The sequence below is a fragment of the Pteropus medius genome, unplaced genomic scaffold (genome assembly GCF_902729225.1).
Source record: "Pteropus medius unplaced genomic scaffold, Ma_sr-lr_union100, whole genome shotgun sequence".
Classification (NCBI taxonomy): Eukaryota; Metazoa; Chordata; class Mammalia; order Chiroptera; family Pteropodidae; genus Pteropus; species Pteropus medius.
Genome location: NW_024354500.1, coordinates 21,516,741 through 21,534,612, shown reverse-complemented (window position 1 = coordinate 21,534,612; position 17,872 = coordinate 21,516,741). Strand labels below are relative to the sequence as shown.

The 17,872-nt window shown below is 31.4% G+C and overlaps 1 protein-coding gene across 1 annotated transcript in view; it reads right to left on the bottom strand.

Moving 5' to 3' along the window:
* LMBRD1 (LMBR1 domain containing 1) overlaps positions 1 to 17,872 on the bottom strand; it is a 78,156-nt gene that overhangs the window by 9,876 nt on the left and 50,408 nt on the right. Inside the window, exons 9-14 of the mRNA XM_039852858.1 lie at positions 12,952 to 13,104; positions 4,917 to 4,981; positions 4,472 to 4,574; positions 3,830 to 3,934; positions 1,983 to 2,132; positions 553 to 631 (exon numbers count right to left, since the gene is read on the bottom strand). Of these exons, the coding sequence (XP_039708792.1) occupies positions 553 to 631; positions 1,983 to 2,132; positions 3,830 to 3,934; positions 4,472 to 4,574; positions 4,917 to 4,981; positions 12,952 to 13,104 (655 nt within the window). The remainder of the gene's footprint in view (positions 1 to 552; positions 632 to 1,982; positions 2,133 to 3,829; positions 3,935 to 4,471; positions 4,575 to 4,916; positions 4,982 to 12,951; positions 13,105 to 17,872) is intronic.

Sequence of the window (17,872 nt, the reverse complement as noted above, 5' to 3'; positions counted from 1 at the left end):
GGGGGAAAGTGATTCTCTAAAAATATACAGAGGTTAAGACCACGGGATCACAGAGGTTTTGTAAGAATACACATAAAATACTTAGCACAGTGCCTGAAACACAATTATATGTTTTAAAAGTTACTGCTATTATTATTAATGTTATTGTTATTAACTAAAGTAACTAGACTTGGATGAATTAAAAGTTGTTCTAGGTCACAGGTACTTTTAGTCTTGGTCCTAAGAATTGTAGAGTCCACCAAAACTTTGAGTTTTTCAAAAAAAAAAACCAAATCATTTAAGAGTAACTTCATATTATACTAGTAAATGTGATAAATAATAACTACCTTTGTAACTCTGTAAGTAACTAATTTATAACGATCCTTTCTCTAATGAAAATAATTTATACCACCAAGAAATTCGATTGAAAAGACTTACCAATTTCCTCTTTGTCAAAGTTCCTTTGTCACCACATATTAAAACAAGTGCATCAAATGATTAACAGCAAAATGTAAGATAATGCCTCTCTTACAGAATCATAAATTCTAAGACAACTGGTAAGAGTTGCTTTACCTTCAGGGGCATCTGCATCACATCTCTTTGGCACAGAAAGGGTTGAATTGCTTTTATGGTCATCATAAGTTATATTGCTCTGAAAGATGGAAATACAGTTAAAATGTAAATATTGTATTAAAATTATATTTTGATTCAAAAGTAATCATATCATGAACTTTATACTGTTTTCTATTAAACTACATTTAACTAATATTCAAAAAGGTAAATTTTAAGATAAATTTAACATTAGAGCTTTTTGCAACAATCTTTAGGTCCTGTGTTGAACAACAAAGCTTCTTCCCAAAGAGCCTACTTATTTTTCCACAGTGGAACAAGAAAAGAATATCTTTTATCAATGCAAAACATGATCTCATTTCATGTACTTATAGAAGGTATTTAATAAGCATGACTTAGTGAAATGAACTAGGTGCAGGAGATGAAGCAAGAATAAAAAGGTACAAGTGAGCAATATGATTCGAATGATCTTCCAGTACTGTGTTTCCCAAACTCAACCCATTCATGTACCTCCATCATGATTCATGCCTTATCTTTGTTCCACCCACATTATAACTTCATATTTTTCAATGAACTAACTTTTGAACACTTAGCAATATTATAGATGGTATTGATTGAGAGTTCGATGTGCTAGTTAGATATTTTTTGTTCCTAATTACATGTTAAAGTAAAAATGAAAGAAATACAGAATAAAAAAGAAGTGATCTGGGCAGACTAGATCAATAACAAAGACTCTATTAAGGCAAGGCCTTGAAACATGGATTTGATTTGAATTGTTAGGAGGTAGAACAAGAGGTGTTTTAGGAAAAGGAAATAAATGTTAAATGAGATATAGTCAAAATATGTTAAATGAGATATAGTCAAAATATTTTAAATTGTCAAAAATCCCAAATTAGCTGGATTACAATTACGATTACAAAACTAGGAATCACAATTGGCTTTTGAAAGGTTAACATTAAGAAATCAGTGTTATAGGTAAGAGGATACTCATCATGTTAAGAAAAAATAACACCCAGTTCCCCACAAATGAAGTATTTATAAGGTGTCTCCTGTGGTATTCATATTACTGATGAGCAGACATATTTTGCTCATCAAAACTTTTTGGGGAGCCACATTATTAAAATTACTTAAAATATTATTTTATAGGAAATATTATAAGTTTTAATAAAGTGCTGAGAAAAAGCTCAGTAGCTTAGCACCATGGGATCCATTTAAGTAATTATTATAATGAAATTCAATGTTACTTTAAAAGAGAATTTATATGAAACAAATACAAATATGCTCAAAGATGAAATGGAAAAACTAGTTTTAGCAATATTAAATTTAATCTGATGAACTAATATCTTATGCCAGCCTTCACAAATTAAAATTTGCTTTTAAATATCAGTATCTTTAATATATCAAAATAACAAAGTTTTAAATTTTGCACTTACCTCTATTAAGTAATTTTGGCTACCATACATAACATACTGGGGAGCAAGACTGTAAATCATGTAGCTAGTGTGAAGGACAATGAGCAGAAGTATCATGCAAAGAAATAAGAGTGCCTGGGGCCTGGTTCTACCTCTTCTGATTTTATATAACTGGAAAGAAAAAAAGACAATAACAATATTTCAGCAATATATTTTATTTGTGAGGTACTATGTCTCATGTGTTAGGGGTAATAAACACAGTTCAATCAACCATTTCCTTTTTTTTTTTGCAAAATAAGTACTAAGAATTCTTAATCATTCCAAATAATTATAATAATAATAAAGATAATTTTCTCCCTGCAAAGCTTTCAGGTTTAAGTTTGTTTATTTTAAAATCATGGCAAAGCATCTATATCCAAAGGCTCCTAAATAAATGATCCATTAAAAACTCAAGACCTAGAGACTATATCAGTATTTACATGACAGGTTTCCAGATAAACCTAAACTTATGTAATAGGATCTGTTAAAAGTTCATAGTGCTAAGAAGAATTGTGAATTACTTCTAATTCTGTCCAAAGATTAAAAGAATTAGTTTAAACTCTAAGTATTAGTAATATATTTGTGCTTTTAAATAATATTACTGCACAAGGACATGTCACACGTTTATACTCATTTCTATGCAATACGTAACATTCTCACATACTCTGCCATAAAATCTAGTTTATGATAACTTACAATAATCTGACCACAGATATTTTCACATGCATCTATACTGGAGGGAAAGTAAAACAAATGCTAACAAATACAAAGAACTGGGTGACTTGCTTCATTTCAACGACAGAGCACACTTTTATTTCAGCAACCAAGATATCACCTACCTGTCTGATTACTTGATTGTAGTACAATACAGAGTAACAGAACTGTAATTCTGGATGGGATGATGATAGGATCACCTAAAAGTTTACATTTCCCAGCTTCCCTATACCTCGTAGTGGCTAGCAGTGATAAAATATTAAACACTGAAAGGAAAGCAGAAGTCTGCTGGGGGTTTTTGAGAAAGTCTTGCTTTATTAATATAGGTGTCACCACTTCCTCCTATCTACTTTTTCCTTATGGAACATGGGACAGGATAAATAGAGTTGCAGCAGCCAAATTACAATTATGAGGGAGAAGTCAAGAGGGTTCCAGAGATGTTGGACTAGACATTTTTGAGCTACTAAAGCAACTAGATTTTTTTTCCTTTTCCATAGTAAGAAGTCATTCATCAGCTCAAGCCACTATTTAAATGGGTTTTCTATTACTCACAGCTTGAAGTAGCCTTGACCTAATATAGCTTCATTTTAAAATTCTTAATTTATCTCAAAATGAGTATAAGAAGAAAATAACTCTTTCTCCAATCACATATAGTAGTCATTAACCCCTAGTAGGAAGGATCATCTTTTGAGCTACAGTACATCCATTTGTGCTTCAATGTGTTTGCATGCAGCCAAACACTAAAGAAAATAATATAACTTCTAGACCAGAGTTTCTCAACTTTGGAACTAGTGATTTTATGGGCTGGATAAGTTTTTGTTGTAGGAGGCTCCCCTGTGCACTGCAGAATGTTTAGCAGAAACCCTGGCCTCTACCCAGTAGGTGCCAGTAGCACCCCTTAGTTGTAGCAACTGAAAATGTCCCCCGACATTGCCAAATGTAACCAGGGGAGGCAAAATCACTCATCACTCTAGACAAAAGCACTTTTATGTTAATATCAAATGAAAAGGCAATTTTCCATCACTTTTAGTATCACAATATTATAAATTTAAGATAATTTACAATAACAATCATGCACAAAATGAAAAAAATAAAAATAATACTGTTATACTCACTCTAATCCAAAAGAACCATATGCCAATATTTCGAATCCCCGCCATTGAAGTAAAAATAAAATACATAATAATAATTGTTATAAGAATATAATCAAGAGGGAAAACCTGAAAAAAAGGATAAAATTAAATTCAATACATAAGCAGAGCTCTAGAAGTCATATAAAATTAAAATTAACTAAAAGTTCATTATTCATATTTGGCAAATATTTAAAATTTCAACTGTGATTTAGATCAGGCTGCTATGAAAACGCAAAAAAAAAAAAAGAACATAAAAGAACCTGCCAAAAAACAATACCAAACTAATACCAAATTGTTTAGTACCACAAATTAAGCTAAGAATTGCATTTAAATATGGAATAAAAAACTTCATCAAAATTAAAAATAGAATTTCTTGGAAAGGTTCACCTTGAGATTTAAAATGTTTCCCAAGTCAAATTATGTATAATTTAAGAGTGTAGCAATATATCAATATAAAAATCTTTAAAGCACAAATCAATGTATAAGTTAAATATAAATAAAAAGCCAAATCAGCAGAGGGGACAAGCATATATTATCAAGTATTAATAAGTTTTTTTCAACATAATAATTTGACAGCATGTGAGAATATTTGCTAGAGTATAAAATGACTGATTTTTTACTTACTGTTTGTAGTAAAGGCAAAAGCATATTCAGTGGATTACTCAGGTTAGCTCCAAAAATTATGAAACCAGAATCAATTCCAGCTGAATGAAGAGCTTTATCCAAACTAAAACAAAAAATCATAAAGAATGATTTTATATATTATATGACTACATTTTCAGTTAATTTATAACTTAAGCATGAAAATTCAACTGAGTTAAAGAAAACTTCAGATAACAAATTAAACCTCACTTAAATATCTTACAGATATTGTTCAATTAATAAAGAATAAAGAAATACTATCTATTACTGGAACTTTTTAGTCATTTTTTGAATTAATGCTGTAGAACACTTTAAGTAAAATAGCTAGGTAAGATCAATAGGCTACACTAGTGGAATTCAGCATGTAAAATATGTAACATTATAGGATTTGTATAAGTGCTTTAGAAAATGTGTCTAGTGTACTTACTTTGACAGGAAGAGAGAAATTACAAACAGCAATGCAACTAAGATGAAAAATATCCCCCAAACGATCTAAAAGCAAAAAAAAAAAAAATTCATTAATATATTAGCTATCCAAAGTAGATATTAAAAGCACAAAATCATTATATTCAATATGAGTTGCTAGTGTATGACAATGATCTAACTAAAATGATCCAAGATATATTTTAATTTAGTATATAATGTTAGGCATTTGTCATCTAAATGTTTATTATGAAATTATTTGAGAAAACATACACAAAACAAAGCATTTAAAAGTCTTCATTAGTAAGTAAACAAATGAGACTGATAAGTCAAATAAAAAGTTTATATTCAGTTGCACTCACATATAAACTTCAAAATTAACTGAAAAGTACATTAAGACTAATATACACACATACACAAAAACCAAAACAAAGAAATTCATCAGGTTATATTAACCAGTTGTTAAAATATGGAACTTGAAACATTTTCCTATAGAAGTAATGATGTGTATGTACGTTATATATGTATTATATATTACATATATGCCTATATTATGATGTATATTATATATGCCAATTACATACATAAATAATTATACTACAACCCAGAAAAGACTACTTAATTGATAATATTCATGAACTGCAGTATTAGCAGCACTAAAGAAACTGTCAGACAATAAGACAATATTTCTGGGAAGAAATATATGTAAGACAATATTTCTGGGAAGAAATGTGTTAAGCACTGTAATTGGTGGAACACATTTGCTTCTATTGTATGAACTTTATACTATGAATGGTAGAAAATAAGCAAAAAAAATTATTGGAACTGAGTTTCTAAGGAATAAAATTTTGTAATAAAAAAGGGATGAAATCTATGTTACTAATTATCTAGGTTATTTTTCCCTGACATCTTCCCTAAGTTCTAGAAACAACTAGGCCATGGTCATGATTACTGAGAAAATACATGTGTTAGGTAAGCCTTGTTCAGGCATGAGTTATCCTGTTATTGGTCATAAATTCAATATTGATGAATCAACAATATATATTAAATAAATTGTTCTTAAACACAAACACACAAAAAAACGAGGTCACGTATTGATTAGCTGCTGTTTTCCAAGTCCCAATCCAAGCTTTTCTACATACCTAACTACACTGTTGCACTAATGTAGAGATGGGTTAGATCACTTACAAATGGCTTTACTCTTATAATGAACTTCAACATTCATTCCATAAAGTTACTGACCTCTACAAAAGACTCTGTAAGGTTAAAGAAACCAATACTGAATTACTACCAACATAAAACACCCAAAACACATCGATTTTAGTTTAAATTAAAACACCTACACTAAAATCCAAAATGTACCTCTCAAATGAAGAGTGATCAAGCAAAAATCTGAAATGCATACCAATAAGATATTTAATAAAACTACAGTTAGAAAGAGTACGTCTTTGCCTTTAGGCATTTTCACATATTGTGGCCTAAAACAAAGAAAAACCATACCTGCCTTAAATATTACTATCAGAGGAAGGAAATCTGCTACATCTTTAAAAATAATTCATATTCAATTTCAGAGGATTCTAGGATGACAGAAATATGAGTAAAAAAATTAAAATATTCCCACAGACCTTCAAAACAACTAAGCACTGTCAGTGTGTAATAAAATTATATTTCACTGCTTGCTTATCCTATGAAATTTAATTGTGTTTAGGTTTGTTCATTTGTTGCAGGGCTGGGAGAGAAGTGGAACCATTCAAATTTTACTAGTTCTTTATTATGGATCTGATTCAAATAAACATTTTTCTTAAAAGTATATATATACAAAAAATAAACTGAAAAAGAAAATTAAAAAAAAACAATTCCATTTATAGAACATCCAAAAGAACAAAATATTTAGGAATAAATTTAAACAAAGAGGTAAATGACATACAGTGATAACTACTAAATATTATAGTTATAAATAAATGGAAAGACATCCATGTTTATGGACTGGAAGGCTAAACATTGTTAAGTGACAATACTATTGAAGTGATCTACAGAATCAGTAATCAAAACAATTTGTTACCGGCATACAGATAGAATTATAACCAATAGAACAGACCCCAGAAATAAACCCTCACATATATAGTTAAATGATTTTTGACAAGGATGCCAAGCCCTTTCAATGGGGAAAGAACAGTCTTTTCAACGAATGGTGCTGAGAAAAGGACATCCACATGTAAAAAAATGAAATCAGACTCTTATCCTTCATTGTATCCTTCATAAAAATTAACTCAAAATAGATCCAAGACCTAAACATAAGGTGTAAATCTATTAAACTCTTAAAAGAGAACTCTTCCTGGCATTGGTTTTGGCAATGTAGAGGAGAGAATGTTCTATGACATGACCACTGTCTGTCCCACGAGCTGGATCTGGGCCAGAAGAGAGGTTGCTTTCAGCAAACCCCTCTTAGAGACTGTATGATCCTAACTGATGTTTGTTCTAACATAAATCAGCACCCCTTCCCTGCCTCCTGCTATGTGCTGGTTCCTGGAATAGATTGTTGTCCTGACCTGGTCAAGGATTAAAGTAATTTCCCATACCTGGTAGCATTCACATGCTAATACCAGTGATCATTCCCCACTTTTACCCTATATAATTCTTTGGCACCTCCCAAGTATCATGGGGATCCACTGCATTTTGCAGCTGCCCAAGGCATGCCCCATATGTGAGTTTCTCTTAATAAACTATTAATTACCATACTAGAGTGGCTAGCCTCTTTCTTCAGTCTTTCTCTGCTCTCTATTTAGGGAGGTAGATTTTCAGTCTTGGGGCTTTTCCTTGGGTCTGCATGTATTAACAGGCAATTATTTTTTTGGATATGACCAAAAACACAGGCAACAAAAGGAAAAATAGATAAGCTGGACTTCATCCAAATTAAAAACTTTTATATATCAAAGGACACTATCAACAGAATGAAAAGACAAGCCAAGAATGGGAACAAATATTTGCAAATCATATATCTAATAAAAGGTTAATATTCAAGGCATTAAAAAAAAATCTCATAATAGCAATAAAGCATACACAATTTTAAAATGGGTAAAGAATCTGAATAAACATTTCTCCAAAGAAAATATAAGAATGACTAATAATCAATGAAAACACTAATCATTAGGGAGGTAATTATCAAAACCATGAGATATCACTTCACAACCATAAGGCTATTATCAAAAAATGGAAAATAAGTGTTGGCAAGGATGTGAAGAAATTAGAATCCTTGTGTATTAAAATTGTGCAGCTACTGTGAAAAAGGTTTTAGGTTCCTCAAAAAGTTAAACACAAAATTGCCAAATGAGACAGCAATTCCATTTCTAGATACATGCTCAAAAGAATTGAAAGCAGGGAACCAAACAGATACTTGTACACCAATTATCATAGCAGCATTATTTACAACAGCCAACAGTTGGCCGGGGAAGGAATTTCCACTAACAAATGAATGAATAAACAAAATGTGCTATATGTATATACAATGGAACATTATTCAGCCTTAAAAAGGAATGAAATTTTGATACATCCGCAAATGGATGAATCTTGAAGACATCATGCAAAGTGAAATAAGCCAGACAAAAAAAGAACAAATATAGTATAGGCAAGTTCAGAGAGACAGAAGCAAAATAGAGGTTATTAGGGGATATGGAGCAGGGTAAGGAGGGAGAAATGAGGAGTTATTGTTTAATGGGTACAGTGTTTCTGTTCAAGATGACAAAAAAGTTCTGCAAATGGATAGGGTGACAGTTGTACAACACTGAATATACTTAATGTCACTGAATGCACACCTATATAAATAATTTAAATGGTAAATTTTATGTTATGCATATTTTATCATAATAAAATTCTGAAATATATATGATATAATTATGAACATGAATTTATAACTTTCTATATAAATACAAGAGGTATATATAATAAGAGGTATATATATAGTAAAATCTCAAATTATATTTAAAACCTAATGGATCTATAGCTTACCAAGGCCAATTAGTTATATGAGCTCAATGTCCTACTGTTAGGGGAGAGTTTAATCAAGTATTTAAAGAATATTAGATGGTATGCTTGGAAATGTATTCAGTAGTATATATAAATGCTGTTTTAAGGAGCCACTAATGTAATCTATCTAATTAGGTGCTTATTTGTACAAGTGTCTTCAACACAAAACTAATTTTCTCCCTTGAGTTATATGGCAGTATTTATCAGAAGTTGAAAAATTCTACATATAGAACTATAACAGTAACAGTTGCAACTTTCCAAGCTGTTTACATCAAAAGGCAATGCACTGCGTACATAATTTAATTCCTATAACAAATATAAGATTAAGTATGTAACTCCATTTTAAAGATGAGAAAACTGAGGTTTGGAAAAGTGAGGTTAAAAGAGGTTACACAGCTGGTGAGGGTCAAAGCAAGGACTCAAAACCAGATATATATGACAGCAAAGTCCATACTCTGAACCCTAATACTTCTGAAATGAGATGTACACATCTTAGTGAATGCATGGCCATGTAAAATCATAAGATCAATAGGCATCTCACAGGGATCTACTCTTATGAAAAAAAATATTATAAAACTTTGAACTTTTGCATTTTGCAAAATGTTAAATTTAATACATTTTATAATAAAACATGGATTATAGCACAGAGTAAAAGGCAATATACCACAAAATTTTGAGAAAGAACATAACTTAAAAGAAATTTTATATCAGGAGCTTCTCACCAGTCTTAAATCACCTTCAGCATATACTGAGCTCTGCAGAGGGCTGAGTGGACCTGTCTCTATCTTCTTCCACTAGGACTACTTGGATGCTAATGTTTAAGAAGCATTAACAGCATGTGGTTTCCTATTTCTGAATTATATCAACTGTGGACAAACAGAAGTGATGAATAATAAATAATTTTCATATTTCATTTGAGCAAAAAAATAAAAAAGCAGTGTTTACCCCTTGGTTTTCATGTTAAAACCTCAATTACATAACAGTAAGTTTGTATCTCCAGATATTTCCTTCAGGAATGCCTACTGCTAATTATTCCTAACTAATTATTCCTATTTAGGGCTAGATAATGGAAAGATAAGTAAACATTGAGATCCATATTCAGGAAGGAAAAATTTATATAGCAAAAGAAATAAATGATAAATGATTGCACTAGATGTTCTGGCCAGTGCAGTAAGAAAAAAAAAGCAATTGAAAATGTTATATCTGAAAAGAAGTAAAAGTGTCTTTTAGCAATTGACATGATCATGTACATAAAAACTTCTAAGGAATCTATCATAAAGCTACTAGAACTAATAATTTAGCCAGGTTACATGACACGAGGTCAATGTACAAAAACAATTTCTACATACTAGCAACAAATAATTGAGAATTAAAATTAAAGAAAAGCATCTGTAATAATATAAAGAAATATTTACAGATAAATTTATTAAAATTTATTTTAAAAAGGCCTTGCCACTTAACACTATGAATGACTGCTAAGAGAAATTTAAGATAACATAAATAAATGGAAAGATATCATGTTCATGGATTGGAACATTAAGATAATCATCAATTCCCCCAAGTTTACCTACAGATTCGATAGAATCTCAATAGAAATCCCCGTGGGTGTTTTGGGGAATTATGAGTTGATTCTAAAATTTATATGGAAATGCAAAGGTTCTACAACAGCTATAATAATTTTGAAAAAGGAAAACAAAACTGAAGAACTTACACTACTTGATTTCATGGCTGATTTTAAAGTTTCAGTAATCAAGTTTTAGCATAAGGATATATAAATCAATGGAGAAGAGAGTCCAAAAAAAACCCTCACACATATATATGATCAACTGATTTGACAAAAGTACCAAGGAAACTCAATGAGTAAAAAGTAGTCTTGACAAAATTTGGTACTGATATTCATGTGGAAAATAAAATAAACCTTGAACCTTAAGTCATACCATTTCACAAAATTAACTTAAAATGGACCACAAACCTAAATGCAAGAGCTGAAACTATAAAACTTCTAGAAGAAAATGTCTGCTATAAAAGCTTTAAAAAATCTCTTTGAACGAGTGTTAAGAACACATAAAAGCAAGCCATAAACTAGGAGACATTCACAATATATATATTTGACAAAGTACTGATCCAGAATACATAAAGAATTTTTGTAACTCAGTCATAAAACAAAACCTAATTTTAAAAACGGCCAGGAGACTTAAACAGGCATTTTAGAGAAGATACACAAACGGCTGATAAAAATACATGATGTTCAGTATCATTAGACACCAGGAAAATGCAAATCACACCATAATGATATACAACACATCCATTAGGAAAACTATTATAGTTACATTATAAGAGTTGAGAAGGATATGAAGAAATTGGAAATCTTACACTGCTGTGGGAATGCAAAATGGTACAACAACTTCAGAAAATACTTTGACAGTTTCTTATAAACTTAAACATATATTAAACATTAGGCTCAGCAATTCTACCCCTAGGTACTTACCTAAGAAAAATGAATGAAATGAAAAAAATAAATCTATACAAGGATTTATGCACAAATGCTCATATCACTATTATTCATAATAGTCTCAAATGAAGATAACTCAAATCTCCACTAACAGGTGAGTAGAAAAACAAATTGTGATATAGACACACACTGGAATGCTACTCAGCAATGAAACAGAACGAACCACTGAAAAAATGCAACAACATGGATAAATCTCAAAAACATTGTCCTGAGCCAAAGAAGCCAAAGATGATATACCCTATGATTCCATTTATATAAAATTATAGAGCACATAAAACTAAAGTATAATGACAGAAGTACATCAGTGGTTGTCTGGGATCTGAGCTCAAGGGAGTGGGGGAGACAGAAAGTAGCTTTTGGGGGTAATGTGGATATTCTATAAATACATTTGGCAAAACCAATCTGCACACTTAATAAAGTCGATTTAAAAATTCCTCTAAGCATATATTCAGTGAAATAGAACAGAGCATGTTTAAAACTAGGCAGTTAATGTTACAGACAAGGTTATAAATATTTATAAGACTCTACAAACAATTTAGAATTAAGATAAGTTTGGGGAGGGTTTCATCATAATTTTGGTGCTATGGAGAAAAATCACCTTGAGAGAAGAACTAGAGTGAATCAAAAATTTTATTCTAACATGAAAAAAGTGATACATAGAACTAACTGGTTATGGTATGTTTTTGAAGAACTCTTTCAAAAAGAAGCGCTTTCTGGGGTGACCTGTTAGTGATTTTTCCTCATTTCCTTTCTAATTATAAGAGGGCGATAAAGCAGCATTAGAACTCAATCTGATTTTCTATCTTTATCTTCCCTAACTTTCCTCAAACCAGTCCAATAACTGTAGTTTCTGAATTACAACCTGCATTGTATATTTACAGTATACAAGCTTGGGGTTTCAAATGCCAGCTAACAGAATGGGCTCAGATGAAAGTCTGTGCCCAGCAGTTTTAGCTACTTTTTAGACTCAGGGTCATATTATGACAACCTTAATTTAGTTTATGTACTTAATGTGTAGGTATCATAGTCCCAAGAATTCAAGGCTAGCGAATGATGGTTCTCCCCATCCCTCTAAAAAGTAATGGTCTTCCATCTCAAATAATACCTTTTTACATACTTTTAGCCACATATTGTCTAACGATAAAGTAAATTCTAATACTTTCGGTTAAGGCTCCTAAATTCTAGTATGAGCCCCAGATATCCAATTTATAAATAGTACAACTTGCAAAATATTCTATCAGTATACTACATTACTTATTTATATTTTAATTTAAATTTCCCGACAACTTTGTTCATGTAATACTTGTATTACATGAGAAAATGAAGTTCAGAGAGACTACATACCTTGCTCAAACTACCAAACGACAGAGCTGTGATTCAAAACCAGATTATTTTAACTCCAAAATCCACACTTTAAAGTATCTCGAAAGGAGAACACAACCTTTCTGAGGTACTATATAAACCAGGAAGAAGAGTGACGGCATATTTTTAAAACTCCAATTACCTTCAGGGGACGCAGAGCACCACAAAATTTTGTCCACCAGCTGTTTTCTATGAATTCTAAGTGCCTCTCTCTTCTCCTAAGTGTTCGTAACCTTTCTTCAAATTGTTTTAAGGCACGTTTATCCCTTGCTGGCAACGGTCGACCATCTTTGCTCTGCAAACAACAGAACAAAATAAAAGTTTTTTACCATTAAGGACTTAATAAAGTACACATCAGATTTAGCAGATCAGGCAATGAACATTTTTTTTTTAGGTTGAATATGATTCCTTACACATTTATAATTTGAAAAAAACCGACAACTTTGATGTGACAATATACATATCTGGATCCATGAAGATGTATGTACATTTAATACTGAACTTCTTGATCTGTTATCTAAATATATAGTAAAATTATATGGAGAGAACTATTTTTAGAAGCACCTTTTTTATGGGGTACTTCATGTAGTTTAGTCAATTATTCTCACCTCCAAATTCCTCCTTCTATCCCTTATCTTAGTATATATTTGGCCCCACCCCTTTTCTCCCTTTGGTCAAATGATTGTTATAGTGTACCTGAACTGATGCTTCTCAGCCCCTGGTTCAAATACCAACAGAGAGATGTAATATAAGCATGTGGTATGCAGAGGTTTTTATAACAATTGCTAAGAACTAGCATTTTCTTGTTCTCCAAGTATATTTGCAAACGAGCATGTTTTCTTTGGCCAACCTAAGATAATTCCCATCTATTTTTGTGTGATGCTTACTGTAAACATGAGCATACCTTTCTTATGGTATTTCACTGGTACACTTTCCCTCTTGAACTCTCCCACCCTTTAAGCATCTTTAACTGGATACAATAATAAACTACAGTAAGACAACTGCTAAGTATAAAAAAGATGAAATGTAAACTCATTCATTTTATTGGAAGGGATAAGAAAAATATTTACATGAGACTGCATTTTTAAGATGTAGACATTAGATAATAGAAGGTAATGTCCCTATAGGTTCTCAGCAAATACACAACATATTGCTGTCCAGCATATCCTAATGAAGCCTCAATCTAAAATCAGAGATATAATGAAGACAATACCTGAATACCCTTTAATAAAGATATTCCCAGTTATAATGATCTCTTGACATTACGGCAGGCACTGTCATGCTCTTCTGGAACCAGCCATCCTCTTCCATACCTTATCTTATTGCTTCCCAAACTTTATCATGTATAAAAATCACCTGAAAAGTTTGTTAAACACAATTTCTAAACCCTATCCCCAAGAAAATATGATTTAGTAGATCTTGGGTAGGGTCTAGAATTTACATTTCCACCAAATTCCCAGTAGATGATGATCCAGAGACCAAAATTTATATATACTGGACTATATTTAATTTGCACTCCTTTAATCTACATTAAGTATTATCAAATTGTATCCCAAAAAGGGAACCTTACAGAAAGGTATTTTCTGAAAGGAAAGGAATAAAAAAAAAAACAACACTCCCCTCTAGTAGATCCAGGTACTAATATTACTGTGTAGTATGAAAAGGGTCCAGTACTTTAGATCTCAACCATAACCAGCATTCTAATATCAAAAAGATATCAACAATGAAGTAGTTTTATTTTGCTGCTGGCTTTCAATATGTTAGGGGGAAAAATAGTAAACTGATTTAAGGGTTCACTAAAAACAAACTAGAGTCATCTGCCTACTTAGTGAATGCTTCAGGGAATGAAGGATGGATGCCAGTCTGCTCTGCCAGCTGACTAAACCAATATAAGAATAATTCTGGTCAGAGAAACAAACACTAGGATAGAAACCCAGCAATCTACTAATTATCTAATTTGAAAAAAGAAATACAGTTATAAAGTATATAAATACATACCCTTTGTTTAAAAAAAAGTAAAGTGTGAAAGCTTCCGTTTAACATCATTTCCAACGACACTTCCTTTTCCTATGGTTATCCTTGTTAAGCAGATCAATATCCTTCTACACATTTTTTATGTATTTATACACATGCATATATGCAAATATACTTATGGTTTTTGTTGTACATAATAGCTAACATTTCTTGAGCATATATCTTGTGCCTAAAACTGATCTATTCTTTTACATTTATTCTCCTTCAATATTCAGAATAAAATTTTGATGTGGGTAATAGTATTAATGATTTATTAGATGAGGAAAATAAGGCCCACAGGTAGTAGTATATGCATAATCTGTGGAGCCAAAATTTGAACTGGGATAGCCTGATTTTATAAGATGTATTCTTCAAGCTATATAAATCCACCTCATTCTTTTTCATCATTACATTATACCATGGTATCTTAATTTAACAAATACCTTATTTTTTAACATAGGTCATTTTCTTTTTACGGGAGACGGGAGGCATTAACAATGTGCATGAATATATTTATTCGCCTGGGTCCAAGTATATACATACAATCCAATAGGACAGATTCCTAAATGAACTGCTGGATTAAACTTTAATTATTAAAAGGTATGTGCTCGTGTATACAGGCACATGTCACAACATTTAATTTTCTTTAAAAAGTTATACACATTTTATGTTGCCACAGTATACCCAACCCCAAATTCTTATTAATATCTAGCAAAGGTAAAAATTTAACACACCTAAAGGATAAAAAAATATACATACTGTTATTCTATTTAGCACATCTCTGATTATGAGGATAACCGACTATCCTGGTTGTAGCGCTGAACATCCCACGTTCGAGAAAATCCCTTAGGTCCCAATTATGTTGAATAAAAGTAGCAAGAGTGGGCATGCTTGTCTTGTTCCTGATAGTAGAAAGATTTCAGTTTTTCACTGTTGAGTATGATGTCAGCTCTGAGTTTGTCATATATGGTCTTTATTATGTTGAGATACTTTCCTTCTACATCCATTTTATTGATTTTTTATAATAAATGGATGTTGAATCTTTTCAAATGCTTTTTCATCATCTACAGAAACGATCGTATAATTTTTTTAAATTTGTTAATATTGTGTATCATGTTGATTGATTTGCAGATATTAAACCATCCTTGCAGTCATTCCTGGCATAAATCCCACTTGATCATGGTGTGTGATCCTTTAATGTACTGTTGTTTTTGATTTGCTAATATTTTGCTGAGGATTTCTGCATCTGTGTTCATCAGAGATGCTGGCCTGTAATTTTCTTTTTGTGTGCTGTGCTTGTTTGATTTTAGTTCAAGGTAACATTAGCCTTGCAAAATGAGTTAGAAAGCATACCATCCTCTTCAATTTTTCAATTATTAAATCTTCTTTGAATGTTTGGTAAAATTCACCAATGAAGCCATCTAGTCTTAGATGTTTTTTTTTTTTCCTTTTGGAGTAACTGGTTCTTTATTTTGTCCTGAGCTTTTTTTAGGGAGAGAGATTTTTGATTACTCTTTCAATTTCCTTACTAGTGATCAGCCTATTTGGATTTTCTATTTCTTCACGAGTCAGCCTAAGAAGGTTGTATAACTAAGAATTTATCCATTTCTTCTAGGTTGTCCAATTTGGTATCTATAGCCTTTCATAATATTATCTTATGATCCTTTTTACTTCTATGGTATCCACTGTAACTTCTCTTTCATTTGATTTTTAGTCTTTTTTTCTTAGTGAGTGTAGCTAGAGGTTTGTCAATTTTATATATCTTTTCAAAGAACCAGCTCTTAGTTTCATTGTCTTTTTAGTCTTTATTGCATTTATTTCTATTCTGATTTTTACAATTTCTTTTCTTCTGACTATGGGCTTCATTTGTTCCTCTTTTTCTAGCTCCTTAAGGTATAAGGTTAGATTGTTTAAGATTTTTGTTTCTTGAGATAAGACTGTATTACTATAAACTTCCCTTTTAGTTGTCACCCAATTGAAGTAGCTATAATTATTTTTAATGCTTTTACCCCTCAACCTTTATGCTATAATTAAATATTTAACACTGTATTCTGTAATAGAGTCGCAATTTTCTGATTCTGTGTTTGTCACCTTAAAGTTTTGTGTACTTGTACTCTTTTGTTTCCAATAGAAGAACTCCTTTTAACATTTCTTGTAAGGCAAGTCTTATGGTGGTGAACTCCCTCAACTTTTGTTCGATTGGGAAATCTTCTATTTCCCCTTCATATCTAAAGGATAACTTTGCTGGATAGATTATTCTTGTTGGCAACTTTTATCTTTCAATATTTTGCATATGTCATTGCACTCTTTCTTAGCTACAGCATTTCTGCTGAGAAATCTGTTAATAGCCTGAAAGGGGTTCCTATCAGGGACAGTAACCTAGGGGTTCAGGTTACTGTCTTCCCCCTGGCTGCCTTTAGAATTATTTTTTATCACTGACTTTTGGCAGTTCTAATCTCTCTTAGAGAAATTATCTTTGCATTGAGATAATTAGGTATTCTATTAGCTTCTTGTACTTATGTATAAATACAAGTCTAGTTCCTTCCCAAGATTTGGAAATTTCAAATCTATTTTTTCTTTAAATTGCTCTTTTTCCTTCTCTCTTTTCTCTTTCCGGGATATCCATTATGCTTATGTTGCCCCTTATAATGGAGATGGGTAGTGCTCATAGGTTTTTGTTTTTGTGTTTTGTTTTTTTTTAATTTTTTCATTTTCACCTGAATCATTTCTAGATTTCTATTTTGTAGCTCGCTTAATTCTCTCTTCCATATGGTCTGCTCTATTTCCAGTGCTTTCTAATGCGTTCTTCATCTCATTTATTCAGTTCTTCTGCTCCAGAATTTTTTTGGTTTGTTTTTTTGGTAAAGTACTTCTGTTCATTAATTTTACTCCTTAGCTTACTGAACTGCCTTTCTGATTTCTCTTCTATCTCACTGAGTTTCTTCATGACAGCTATTTTGAATTCTCTATCATTTACATAACAATTTGTGACTTTGAGTTTGGTTTCTGTAGAATTGTCATTTTCTTTCATGATATTGTGTTATCATTAT